We start from the raw sequence: 14,538 nt of genomic DNA, 5'->3' as shown, positions 1-14,538 counted from the left end.
GAATCAAAAAGATGAGTGTGGTGCAAAGGACAAATTTGGTCCTCTGGAAGATCAGAATGACAATCCACATAAAAGAGATGGGGGAGATCTTAAATGATTTTTTTTGCACCTGTATTTACTCAGGAGATGGGCACAGAATCTATAGAAGCGAGGCAAAGCAGCCTCAACTCCATGTACCTTGTACAGATTACAGAGGAGGAAGTGTTTTTGTCGAGAGGCAAATAAGGGTGGATAAATCCCCAGGGCCTGACAAGGTGTTCCCTCAGACCCTGTGGGAGTAAAGTGCAGAAATTGCCGGGGTCCTAGCAGAGATATTTAAACCATCCTTAGCGACAGGTGCAGCACCAGAGGATTAGAGAGTAACCAAACATAAGAAAATCTCCAGGTGCTGGAAAACTAAAAGCAATACACTGAAAATGCTGGAGGAACTCAGCACCTCTGGAAAAGAGTAAACAGTCAATGTTTTGGGCCGACACCTGGCCTGCTGTGTTCCTCCAGCACTTTGTGTGTGTTGCAGAGGACAGCCAATGTTGTTTCAATGTTTAAGAAAGCTCTAAAATAAACAAGGAAATTATAGGCCAGTGAGTCTTACATCTGTAGTGGGAAAGTTATTGGAAAGTATTCTAAGGAGCTGGGTATATGAGTATTTGGATAGACATGATTAAAGATAGTCAGCATGGCTTTGTGTCTGCTAGGTCATTTTGAACCAATCATATAGAGTTTATTGAGGGAGTTACCAGGAAAGTTAATGAAGGCAAGGCAATGGAAGCTGTCAACATGGACTTCAGCAAGGCCTTTGACAAGATCCCGCACGGGAGGTTGATCAGAAAGGTTGAGTGGCTTGTAGTAAATTGGATTAGACATTGGCTTTACGGGAGAAGCCAGAGAGTGATAGTAAATAGTTGCCTCTCTGACTGGAAGTCTGTGACTAGTGGAGTACCGCAAGGATCGGTGCTGGATCCTTTGTTGTTTGCCATCTAGATTAATGATCTGGATGATAATGTGGTTAACTGGATCAGCAAACTTGCGGATGACCCCAGGATTGGGGGTGTAGTGGACAGTGAGGAAGACTATCAAGGCTTGAAGTGGGAACTGGACCAGCTTGAAAAATGGGTTGAAAAATGACAGATGGAATTTAATGCAGACAAGTGTGAGTGTTGCACTTTGGTAGGGCCAGCCAGGGTAGATCTTACATGGTGAACAGCAGGGCACTGAGGACCTGAGATATAAGGAAAGGTTGAATAGGTTCGGACTTTATTCTTGGAACGTAGAAGATAGAGAGGAAATTTGATAAGAGGTATTATGAGGGGTATAGATAGAGTAAATGCATGCAAGCTTTCTCCACTGAGGTTATGTAGGACTATAACTAGAGGTCATGGGTTAACGGTGAAAGGTGAAAAGTTTAAGGGGCAAATGAAGGAAAACTTCTTTATTCAGAGGGTCATGAGAGAGTGGAATGAGTTCCCAACACAAATGGTGCATGTGAGCTCGATTTCATTGTTTAAGAGAAGTTTGTATAGGTACATGGATGGCAGGGGTATGGAGTTGCCAGTCAATGGGAGTAGGCAGTTTAAATGGCTTGGCATGGACTAGATGGGCCAAAGGGCCTGTTTCTGTGCTGTACTTTTCTATGACTCTGCGAATCTATAAGATCCCAATTGTCCAATACACTGAATCAGTGGCTCCTGTACCATCTGTCTGGCCACACATTCACCTGTCGTATCCTCTTGTTTTTACCCTCACTAGCTCGTGGCCCAGGAGTAGAGATTACTAACCTCAAGGACATGCTTTTCACCTCTTTTGTGTCATTTATGCCAACATGCACCATGAAATCAGGCTTCCCACCCTCCCCCCCGACAATGTTCTGAAACTACTCAGAACATCTTTGACCCTGGCGCCAGAGAGACATCACATCATCTTGTCATCCCTTTTGTGGCCACAGAACCTCCTAGCTGCCCGTCCCCCAACCACAGAGTCCCGTATCATTATAGTCCTCCCTGTTTTCACCCTTTCCTGCTGAGGCCCAAGAGCCAGACCTGGCTGCTGTTGCTTTCTCCTGAATGGTCGTCCCCCCCCCCCACTGACGGTGTACTTGTTTTCAAGGGGAAAGGCCATAGGGGAATCCTGTATGATTTGCCTGCCTCCTTGGCCTTTCCTGTGGTCACCCAACTACCTGCAGCCTGCACTCCAGTTGTGACCACCTCACTAAAATTCTTATCTATGATGCTCTCAGCATCCCTGATTATCTTAAGTACATTCAGTTCCACCTCCAGATCCTTAACACAGTTAACAAAGAGTTACAACTGGACATCCTTTCCACAGATGTAGTCTTCAGGGTCACAGGCAGTCCCTCTGATCTCCCATATCCTGCCGGCTGAGCAAACCACTGCCCTAACCTTCATTCTGATGCATATGAGTGAAGACTAAAGTGGAAAAACCTCAATCAATCATAACTTTCACAATCAAAGCCTCAGCTCTACGACCTCAAAAATTGCACTTCAAGCTCAACACAGGCACTCTCAAAGCCAAGGCAATTCTAAAAATTACTAACCCACCTGTGTACGATCCTGTGTGCCCTAATCCTCTGGACTAGCCTACCATGAGGGACCTAATTAAATGCAACAGATACCTGAGTGAGAGTTACAGGCTGGAATCTATCGAAGTTCAGGGATTTTTTTAATATGGAGAATAATAGCTATAAGTCCTTCTGCAGCCTCTCTACTTCCTCAAAACTACCTGGCCCTCCACCTATCTTTGTATCATCTGCAAACAACGCCATCAATTCCATCATTCAAGTCATTGACATATAACATGAAAAGAAGTGGTCCCAACACAGACCCCGGTGGAATACCATTAATCACCAGCAGCAAACTAGAAAAGGCTCCCTTCAATCCCACTCAATTAGCCACTGCTTTATCCATGCCAGTCTCTTTTCTGTAAACTTGTTAAGTAGCCTTACGTGTGGCACCTCGTCAAAGGCCTTCTGAAAATCCAAGTTGAGATGGTGAAGTTGAATCGCTCAAAAAAGAGGGCACAATGAGCCTGATGTGGGTTTCGTTGGTAGGTCTGTTGAATGGATATGAGGTTCTGGTGGTCATAAAACCATAAGATATAGGAGCAGAAGCCATTCGGCCCATCGAGTCTGCTCTGCCATTCAATCATGGGCTGATCCAATTCTTCCAGTCATCCCCACTCCCCCTGCCTTCACCCCATACCCTTTGATGCCCTGACTAATCAAGAACCTACTGATCTCTGCCTTAAATACACCCAATGACCTGGCCTCCACAGCCACTCGTGGCAACAAATTCCACATACTTACCAGCCTCTGACTAAAGTAATTTCTCTGCATCTCAGTTCTAAAAGGACATCCTTCAATCCTGAAGTCGTGCCCTCTTGTTCTAGACTCCCCTACATCTAGGAAATGTAGAGCAGGTTTGACCCAAATGCAGAGCAGCAGAGGGGATTTAGCGGTGAGTGATAACTTTAATAATAAACTGCAAAATAACAAACTCCAAGGGGTCACAAAACCAGAGAGAACAGATACTTAACACAACAGGCAACAAGGTAACTGAAGGCTTGGAGCAACTGGACGAGACTGGCTGGTTCGATGGGTGAACAATGACTATGGGTGAGAGCTGCGTTTAAATAGGCTGCAGGTGATGAATGGCAGGTGACTCCTGTTAGCTGGATGGAGACTGGAAGGTGCCTGCCTGAGCTGGCCTGACATCAATTCTGTTGGTCAGACATGACCTTGCATAGAACATCAAACATACAGCACAATTCTGGCCCTTTGGCTCACAATATTGTGTCAACCTTTTAACTTACTCTAAGTTCAATCTAACCCTTCCCTTCCACATAGCCCTCTATTTTTCTGTCATCCACATACTTAGCCATTTCTTAAATGTCCACAATTTATCTGCCTCTACCACCATCACCCCTAACATCATGATTCACTGCATTAGCGATTTACACCCTGAGAAATCGTCTCTGGCTGTCCTCTCAAATGATGCCCCTTATCATCTTGTACATCTCTATCAAGTCTCCTCTCATCTTCCTTCTCTTCAAAGAGAAAAGCCCTAGCTTGCTCAAACTATCCCCATTATACACATTCTCTAATCGGGCATCATCCTGTAAAATCTCCACTGCACCCTCTCTAAAGCTTCTACATCCTTCCTATAATGAGGTGACCAGAAATTAACTCAATACTCTAAGTGTGGTCTAACCAGAGATTATAGAACTGCAACATTACTTGCGGTTCTTGAACACAAACGCCCGACAAATGAATGCCAAAACACCATACGCCTTCTTAACCGTGCAATCAACTTGCTTGGCAACTTTACGGGATCCTAAGACATGGACCCCAAGATACCTCTGTTTCTATACGCTGCTAAGAACCCCACCATTAATCCAGTATCCTGCCTTCAAGTTTGAATTTCCAAAATTAATTACTTCACACTTTTCCAGATTGAACTCCACTTGCCACTTCTCAGCCCAGCTCTGCATCCTGTCAATGTCCTGTTGTAACTTACGACAAATCTCTACATGATCCACAACACCACCAACTTCTATGTCATCTGCAAACTTACTAATCCACCCTTCCACTTCCTCATCCAAGTCATTTATAAGAATCACGAAGAGGTTCCTGTGGAACCTCACGAGCCACTGACCCTCTGCCTTCTGTGGGAAGCCAATTCTGAACCCATGCAGCCAAATTTCCCTGGCTCCCATGCTTCCTGACTTTCTAAATGAGCCTACCATGGAGAATTTTGTCAAATGCCTTACTAAAATTCATTCATACCATATCTACATATCTGCCTTCATCAATATGTTTTGTCACTTCCTCAAAAATTTCAATCAGGCTTGTGAGGCATGATCTGTCCCTCCCAAAGCCATGTTGATTACCTCAAATCAGACTGCACTTCTCAAAATGCTCATAAATCCTGACTCCAAGAATCCTCTCTAATAATTTGCCCACACCTGAAGTAAGACTCACTGGTCTATAACTCCCAGGATTATCTCTACTCCCTTTCTTGGCTAAAGGAATAACTTTTGACACCTTCCAAAGCTCGGACACTAATCCTGTGTCAGTGCATCTTGGATCTCCCCGATTTACATGAGCCTCTCTAAACTGTGGTTGAAGCCATCCCTCAGACCTTTGTCTACCCACCAGTCCGGCAGGAGCCACTTGCTCTCCTCCTGAATCCCTCTTTGAGCTACGTCGGCATCTTCTGACCAAAGAATATTTTAAGAGCCTGTTTTATTCCAGGCCTGATAATTTATTCACTTTTAAAGTTGCCAGCTCTTAAGCTGTCCTCTTGCTAATTTTATTGTTCCGATACTTCCATCGCTTCTCGGTAATAACACCCAGTCCAGCCCTTCAGCTGGTCAATGATCCCATAGAACATAGAACAGTACAGCACAAGAACAGGCTATTCAGCCCACAATGTTGTGCCAGACTAGCTAATAATAAAAAACAACAAAACAAATCATTCCTACCCACACAATGTCCGTATCTCTCCATCTTCCCCATATTCATGTCCCTATCTGAATATTAGATTATGAGGACACACAGTCCTCTTTTATTGTCATTTAGTAATGCATGCATTAGGAAATGATACAATATTCCTCCAGTGTGATATCACAGAAACACAGGACAGACCAAGACTGAAAAACTGACAAAAACCACATAATTATAACATATAGTTACAACAGTGCAACAATACCGTAACTTGATGAAGAACAGGCTGTGAGCACAGTAAAAAAGTTAAAGTCTCTCGAAAGTCCCACATCTCACGCAGATGGGAGAAGGAAGAAAACTCTCCCTGCCATGCCCGACCACAGTCCGACTCTTGAGTCGTCTGAAAACTTCGAGCTCCGATCAGCCCCCCGACACCGAGTACCGAGCACCATCTCTGCTGAACGCTTCGACCTCAGCCTTGGTCGCCAGCAGCAGGCAAAGCTGGGGAGTTTGGGGCCTTCCCTCCGGAGATTCTTGGAGCGAACTGGGCATTTCAGAAATTTCTCCAGATGTTCCTCTGTGCCTTTTCACGTCTGTCTCCATCAAATCAGAATTGTGCACAGCATCCTACTTACAAATACGATATTGTTTCACTGGAGAGCTGCGCCGCCATCTTCTCTCTCCTTCTGTTCTCTGTAGAACTTACATGAGTACGGTCGATGGCAGTCACACGCTCTCCATCACTATAGCCACTTTCTCGGCTGCATACGGCCCAGTCTGTTAGTTTTTACTTTATTTCTGATAATAGAGATCAGTTTCCTCCCTCCTTCTCTGAGACCTACAAAGGGTAGAGGATACAGCCCAGTCCATCACGGGTAAAGCCCTCCCCACCATTGAACACATCTACACGGAGCGCTGTTGCAGGAAAGCAGTATCCATCATTAAGGACCCCATCACCCACGCCATGCTCTCTCCTCACTACTGACATCAGGATGAAGGTACAGGAGCCTCAGGACTCACACTATGAGGTTCAGGAACAGTTATTATCCTCGACCATCAGGCTCTTGAACCGAAGGAGGTAACATCGCTCACCCTGTCACTGAATTGTTCCCACAACTTATGGACTCACTTTCAAGTACTCTTCATTTCATATTCTTGACATTCATTCATCTAATTAATTCATTCATTCATTCATTTAGTATTTGCACAATTTGTTGTCTTTTGCACATTGGTTCTCTGTCCCTTTGGGTGCAGTCTTTCACTGTTTCTATTGTGCTTCTTGGATTAACTGGGTATGCCTGCAAGAATGAATCCCAGTGTTGGATATGGTGACATATAAGTACTTTGATAATAAACTTACTTTGGACTCTGAATACTCTTAGTGCTTTCTTCCATGAAGACAAATCCAAAATAGTTATTACGAATTTCTGCCATTTCTCTGTTTCCCAGAGTCATCCTCTGCAGGACCATCACTTACTTCAGATACTCTGTTAAAAACACAACTTCACAGAGTGGGAATAACATCAAGAATGAGCTTGTCTGGCATCAGGGAATTCCACTGCAGATACCGTCAGCAGACCAGCAGACACAAACACATACTCAACATAGTACAGCCAGGGGGGCATCAGCTCTGTTGCTGGAACCTCTGGATGAGACCAAGGTCTCTACTGACCCTCTTGAAGCCTGGGGTCTGCATTGCAGAGAGGTTTCTACGTGACTTCAATGCCAGACTGGGAAACATGCAGGACCGACAAGGAAGGAATTGGGGAAAGCTCTCTCCACCTTAGTCCTTCTCCTGACAAAATGCTTGGAACACAGACTTGCCCTAACCAATGTTCCTACTTTACCATACAGACAAGCACAAACCTCATGGCAATTCTCCCCAACCAGGCACCATCACCAATAGACTACCCTTTGAAGAAGGTACACAAAGATGTACCCATCATTTGCCCTGGCAGGTACTGATGACAGCACCAAAGAGTCACCACTCTCTGGGTAAAGAATACCTTCTTCCCACAGTCCTGAATGCCCTAACCCTTCACCTGGAGTCATGGGCCTGACTATAGAGAATTCCCATCAAAATTATATAAATTTAGCATTTGTCAATGTGATCACTTCAATTTTGAAGTTCCTGGGAGTAAACATCACCAGTCCTGGTCCAACCATGTATATGTCACAACCAACAAAGCTCACCAGCACTCTTACTTCCTTAAGAGGCTCAAGAAATGTGACAATCTCCTTTGATCCTAATTTTTACCAAAGCACCACAGAGAACATCCCATCTGGATTGCATCACTGCTTGGAATGGCAAGTGCTCTGCCTACGTCGGCAAGAAACAGCAGAAAGAAGATACAGAAGCCTGAAAGGATAAGATGTCCAAGGATGTTGCCAGGACTGAAAAACATTCTCAAGGGAAAAGTTGGACAAGCTTGGGCTTTCTTTTGGGACAGAGGCTGGGGGGAGATTCCATTGAGTGAGGCATTGGTAGAATATATCGAACAGACCTATTTTCCTCACTGAGGAAGTAAAAAGCATGGCCCATAACGGAGATGGGAGGGTACACGTTTCACCCCGAGGGTGATAGATATGCATAGTGGTTTATAAATTGTCATGTTCTGACATGACCTGTGTGTGTAGTTGAAGAGTCCTGTGCAGACTGCGAGCTTGCAACTGGGAGAGGCTGGGTCACCCTTCGTTCAGCTGGCGTTGACACGAGAGGCCTTCTGTCGGGGGGAGGGAGTGACTGTGATTATCCAGTTCTCCTTCATAGCCACAATTATATCCCCACCTACCAAACTTTTACACCTGCAGTCTGGATCATAAACACCCCCCCCACCCCGTGCAAAACAAAAGCTTTTTCCTCCTCCATTCACTTTACCTCTGTGTGGTCCTTGATCAGTCTCCTGTTGGGACCACCCTTCTCTGTGCACAAATTTGAAAACCTCCCTGCAGGTCACCTCTCAGTGTGCCCTCCTCCAATGAGAACAATCCAATATTATTTAATCTGCCCGAGGAACTGAAATCCCTGGAACCTCGGGATGTTCCGAAGCTATCGATCGTGGGGGATCTTAGTGCGATCACATCTGCCATGTTGTGCACAGGCGCGGTCTCCCTGTCTGAGCAAGGATACATCGCTGACTGTGGGAATATAGGGGAGGTTCACCAGAGTGATTCTTGGGATGGCAGTCTTTTACACAATGAGAAGAGATTAAGCGAATTTTACCTTCCTGAAAGGTGGTGGGGGGGGGGGGGAGATGGTGGGGGTGTTGTCATATGAAGACAGTCTTGAAATTAAAACAATGGTAAACTGGTGATTTTATTATTGTCACATGTACCAAGGTACAGTGAAAAACCTGTCTTGTGTACTGTTCATACAGATCTAATCAATGCATTAACGTAGTACACAGTATACTAACAGAATGCAGAATAAAGTTTTACAGAGAAAATGGAGGTTAGGTAGACAATAAGGTGCAAAGCCACCACCAGGTAGTTTGTGAAGTCAAGAGGCCATCTTATTGTACTAGTCCTATAACAGTGGGATAGAAGCTGCCCTTGGGGCTGATGGTTCATTTCTCATTGCAGTTGTTGATGACTTGTGATCTAGTTTGTTCTTTCTACTATCATCTAATAACACTATTTTTTAACTGTAGAGGCTGGATGGGCTAGGACTGATTTTCCTGGAGAGTACGAGGAAAGACAGAGGTTTATTAGTAACTCATTGCTTAGCATATGGCCACAATACCGGCCAAAGCTGGTGGACACCCACGGAACAGGATGCAGGTCAGAGTCAAGAACTCAGGAATTAATGGGAACATTAACAACAATGACGCATGAATGTTAAGTAAGTTTGCTGATGATACAGAAGTTGGTGGTATCGGGGATAGTGAGGAAGATGGTTTAAGGTCACCGTATGATGTAGATCAGTTGGAAAGGTCAGGCAGAGAGGAGTGCAATGTGGGCAATCTGCTAGAGGAGGTGGTGTAATCAGATACAGTCATGGTGTTTAAGTGACACGCACTTTAATAGGCAAGGCACAGAAAGATATGGGCCTAATCAAGGCAAAAGGTGCTAGTGCAGACAGGAATAAAGACCAGCATGGAGGTGGTGGGCCAAGCAGCCCATTTCTATACTGTACCACTCTACGACACTTGCACCATTTTCCTCTTTTGACCCTGAACACCTTGCTGTCTTTTGTGTCCAAAAAGTGATCTGCTTATCTTGGTATGTATGCTCAGTGACTCGACCTCCACACTGTTTGCCGTACAAAATTCAGGCCACCACCCTCTGTGAAGGAACTGCTCCTCAATATGTTCCTAAAGCTTATCAGAATTAATATCACTGGCACATGTCATGAAATTTGTTAACTTTACAGCAGCAGTACAATGAAATACACGATTAATAAACATGGAGAAAAAAAACTGAAGAAAAAAGTATATACCTGTCTACTAAATAGTAAAAATAAGTAGTGCAAAAAAACAAATAAAAAAGTAGAGGGGTAGTGCCCATGGGTTCAATGTTCATTTAGAAATCGGATGGCAGAGGGGAAGGAGCTGTTCCTGAATCGCTGAGTGTGTGCCTCCAGGCTTCTGTACCTCCTTCCCAATGGTAACAGTGTGAAGAGAGCATGTCCTGGGTGGTGGGGATCCTTAATGATGGATGCCGCCTTCCTAAGGCACCGCTCCTTGAAGATGTCTTAGATACATTCTTGGTTAAAATTCATTACTGATACAAGCTCTCAGCTGTAGTCTCTGACGAGCTGTACAGTTTACAGATAAAAATGTTATGAGATGATAGTAGAAAGAACAAACTTAGTTCACAAATCACCATCAGCTGCAAGTAGAAACCATACAACTCTCAGCAACCAGTCAATGGGTTGCATACAGCTCCGTGAGTGTGTGACCCACCAAGTCAATTACTGAATTTCTCAGTGGTCTTTTAACTTCAGTGAATAATTTGCTATGTCTACCTTTATATCACAGTTGAAATAATGTAATCCAAGGGCTTGATGTGCTCATCCAATGACCTTCAATAAATGGGAGCACTGAGTCCTTGGGTGATGTTGTTGCACTATGCAATGATTCTCACCCATTGCCGAACATAATTTGTGCAATCCTGGTGGAAGTCTCAGCCGGAACATCAACTGTTATTCACTTCCATAGACGCTGCCTTCCTCTAGCATTTTGTGTGTGTTGCTCAGGATTCATAGCATTTGGAGAATCCCTTGTGTCTTGTGTTCTATAGCAGTGAGAGCTACATTTATTTAATTAAATTGCACAAATTATAAACACAAGAGCTTTGCTATAAAACATGCTTATATATTTCCCAGTTACTGTAAGGAAACAAGAATTGCCTGTGCAACTTAAGAGCTGAGAAAGAGAGAGAGAGAGGAAGTGGGGTGAAAGGAAAGGAGTAGGGCAGAGAACAAATGGCAGGAGGAAATGAGACATCAAAGGGGTGCTGCAAAGAGGGGTAATAATGTAGGGGTGATAGAACTTTATTATCTACAGATCCTTGAATCACTTTTGGCTGATTGCTTGAAAATTAAATGTTGTTAGTAATTTTGTTTTCAGAATATTTGTGGATGACTCCAAGATTAGGGGTGGAGTGGACGGCAAGGAAGGCTATCAAAGCTTGCAGTGGGATTTGGACCTGCTGGAAGAAATGGCAGGTGGAACTTAATGCAGAGACAAGCGTGAGTTGTTGCACTTTGGGAGTAGGGCTTGCACAAAGAAGTACGGTAGAACAGAGAGATTTGAGAGTACAGATCCGTAATTTGTTGAAAGTGGCATCACAAATAGGTAGGGACATAAAGAAAGTTTTTGGCACAACAGCTTCATAAATCAAAGTATGGAGTACAGGCAGTGGGATATTATGTTGAAGTTGTAAAAGATGTTGCTGAGGCCTAATTGGAGTATTGTGAGCAGTTCTGTTCGCCTACCTGCAGGAAGGGTACAGAGATTGGATAAGATTGGAAGAGTACAGAGAAAATTTACAAGGATGTTGCTCAAGGTTGAATAGTTAGGTCTTTATTCCCGGAGCGTAGGAGAATGAGGGGAGATTTCATAGATGTATACGAAATTATGAGGGGTGCAGAGAGCGAAAATGCAAGCAAGCTTTTTCTTCTGAGGTCCGGTGAGTCTAGAACTTGAGGTCATAGGTTAAATGTGAAAGGTGAAATATTTAAGGAGAACACGAGGGGAATCTCTTCCCTCAGAGGATGGTGAGGGTGTGGAGTGAGCTGCCAGTCAAAGTGGTAGATGTGGGTTCGATTGCAACATTTAAGAGAAATTTAGGTAAGTACATGCATGGGAAGGTGTAGACACCTTATGGTCCAGGTGCAGGTCAATGGAGCATAGGCAGAATAATACAGACAAAATAGGACAGAGACCTATTTCTGTGCTTTATGACTCTAAGAGCTGCTCAAGGAGCAACGGGAAACTAACCTGCCCTTCTCTAATGCCCAGTGAGGGTAAAAATGTTTCCCCTTCCTCAGATATCCACACCCACTGAGCAAAAAAACCCAGCAACGATGTTATATCAAATCAGAAAATGCTGGAATCACTCACTGGGTCAGGTAGATCTGTGGAAAGAGGGAGTCTACATTTTAGGTGAAAGGCCCTCTGTCAGACTGAACAAGGTTAGTGTTAAGTTGCAGAGTGGGTGGGAAAGGAATGGGAGACTCTTGGGCAAGACAACACCCAGTTTGTCATGGTGATAAGTGAGCTTACTGACGAGTTAAAGAGGGCTGTTAGAGACACAACACATGGAAAGCACAACTAGTGAATGTGGAGGGATTGATCAGGTCAGACTACCAGTGGACAGAACATCTCTATCAATTATCTTCAATCCCCTTTGCCTTCTATCAATGATAACTCTTCTGAAGAGCTTAATTGATCATAAATTAACACATTTATTTTTGAAAGAATGATCTACATCTTGAAAAACTATCCAATTTTACAACTTACTTTATTTTAGGAAATTCCACTTGCTCTTTTATCTTGTTACTCTTTCCAGGGAACTTCTAGTTAAAATAATACCATGCTGAGAATGACACCTTTGCCATAACACTGGGTTACCGTTTTCTGATTCCAGCCACTACACTGACACTTCTGAGCTTGAAGTACACCATTGGTTATTTCACAAAAGGGAGATCAAAGGGAAACCGCACACATCTATTTTTTTTTAAATTTCAAACAGGCAATAAAAGGGTTTCAAGATCATCTACATTTCAGACATTTAGCTAGTAATATATTCTACCAAAACACATGTACAAACAGATTTACAACAAGGACTGTACAATTTGTAAATGAAAAATACAGCAGGAGCCAGCTCAAGGTGAGGATAACCATCTCCCCAGCTGCTCCTCACAGATCTACACACCCTGGCTGTCCTCTTAAATACCTCGAGGGCTTCTCACACAACACACACAATTCACAACTGCAGGGAAAGAAAAATTGAAAAGTCTAGATGAATTTGACCAAAATACACCTTCATAATTCTATCCAGAGTTAACCAGAGATGGGGAAGACAACGGAAGTAATTTTCTAGGGAAATCTTTCACGCACATGACAAACAGGTTCACGTGATGTACCAGAAAATCCAGTCCTTTCAAACCTCCCCCTCAGACCTGGATCCCTGCCAGATACTAATGTGGTAGATTTCCAAGGACTTGATATATTCACCCTCACACTGATGTCCTGCAGACCAAGTTGGAAGTCCAGCAGCATCTCAAATTTAATGGACTGAACTCATTCCAAAGACTGGGACAGGTACAGTGTGTTAAATAATGCCATTGTGATAACATCCAGTGGAACATCTACTTCTTCAAATGCCACAGGACAGTCAATTTCCTTGGTTTGCTCTCATCAATGTTCCCCCAACTACTATTTAGCAGCAGGAGTGGCGGCGAGAAATGCAACTTGATATCAGATCACTGCAGTCTGCAGCTGATCAGGGCAACAAGCCCCCTTCCTCCCTCCAAGAACCCTTAAACATCATCCACAATAATGGGCCCCTGACCCGGCACCCACATCTGCCGATTTTGGGCCAAAGTGGTCAATATAGAATCAATGAATGAATGTTTCCTGAAGGAGATGGACCCGAAAAGTTCTCCTCTTCCCCAGATGACTCAAGATCTCTTCTTCGGGGCAAAAGAACCTACCATTTATGCAAGATCCCACAGCAAACCAGGAAGAATGGAAGATTTCTCCAGTACTGACTGCAACAGTTATCACATGTCACTGGCTTCCTAGTTATTCAGGACGTATGTGAGGGAGCGATTGCTCTGGGATCTAGCAGCAGAATTTATTGTGCAGGTTCCAGTGACATAGCAGCTTTTCCTCCTTCAGTCGCACAACCTGAAAACAAAGGCAATAACTTCAAGAACTCCAAAAGGTAACATGAAAAGATATTTTGGAACTGTTACCCACATTCTCCAAGCAGTTTATTTTTGTAATCTGAAAAGTTTACAACACTCACGGCAATTATACCCCCAATCATGCCTGTACCAGTCAATATAGATTTAGCGAATGTGATCCCAAATTTCAGCTCCTAGACCCCGAGACTTTGAGTACGCTTTCAACAACTTTAATGAAGGGTTCTGAATCCTCCACCATACCCGAGGTCCACAGGATCTATGTCCCATCACTGGCAAAGGGGGAGAACATATCTCCACAGACAAACAAAACATTTTATTTTATTTCATCAGCATAAACCAATGCTAAGTAATGCCATTTCCCCAACAGCAGAGGGAGATAGAGAGAATAAAAGCAGTAGGACCCCACTCCTACTGAGACTGGGTGAGTCTAGAACTAGAGCTCATGGGGTAAGGGTGAAAGGGGAAATGTTTCAGGAGAACACGAGAGAGAACTTCTTCACTGAAAGGATGGTGAGACTGTGGAACCAGCTGCCAGAGGAAGTGACGTATGCAGGTTTGATTTCAACATTTAAGAGAAATTTGGATAAGCACATGTATGGCATGCATATGGAAGGCTATGGTCCAGGTGCAGGTCGATGGTACTAAAGTAGGATAATAGTTTGGCACGGACTAGATGGGCTGAGCGGCCTCTTTCTGTGCTGTA

The 14,538-nt window shown here is 43.9% G+C and overlaps 1 protein-coding gene and 1 long non-coding RNA gene across 3 annotated transcripts in view; one reads left to right on the top strand and one right to left on the bottom strand.

Moving 5' to 3' along the window:
- The window catches only part of LOC134350934 (uncharacterized), a 31,400-nt gene that overhangs the window by 10,350 nt on the left and 6,512 nt on the right, over nt 1-14,538 (top strand). The window lies entirely within an intron of this gene.
- Nucleotides 2,098-14,538, bottom strand: part of chmp7 (charged multivesicular body protein 7) — a 33,093-nt gene continuing 20,652 nt past the window's right edge. For both annotated transcript variants that reach the window (XM_063056788.1, XM_063056789.1), the window contains exon 10: nt 2,098-13,815. In XM_063056788.1, the coding sequence (XP_062912858.1) occupies nt 13,763-13,815 (53 nt within the window). In that variant the 3' untranslated portion in view covers nt 2,098-13,762. The remainder of the gene's footprint in view (nt 13,816-14,538) is intronic.

Source organism: Mobula hypostoma, chromosome 8, assembly GCF_963921235.1.
Source record: "Mobula hypostoma chromosome 8, sMobHyp1.1, whole genome shotgun sequence".
Lineage (NCBI taxonomy): Eukaryota > Metazoa > Chordata > Chondrichthyes > Myliobatiformes > Myliobatidae > Mobula > Mobula hypostoma.
The sequence above is the reverse complement of the archived record's forward strand: the minus strand, read 5'-3'. Positions and strand labels throughout refer to the sequence as shown.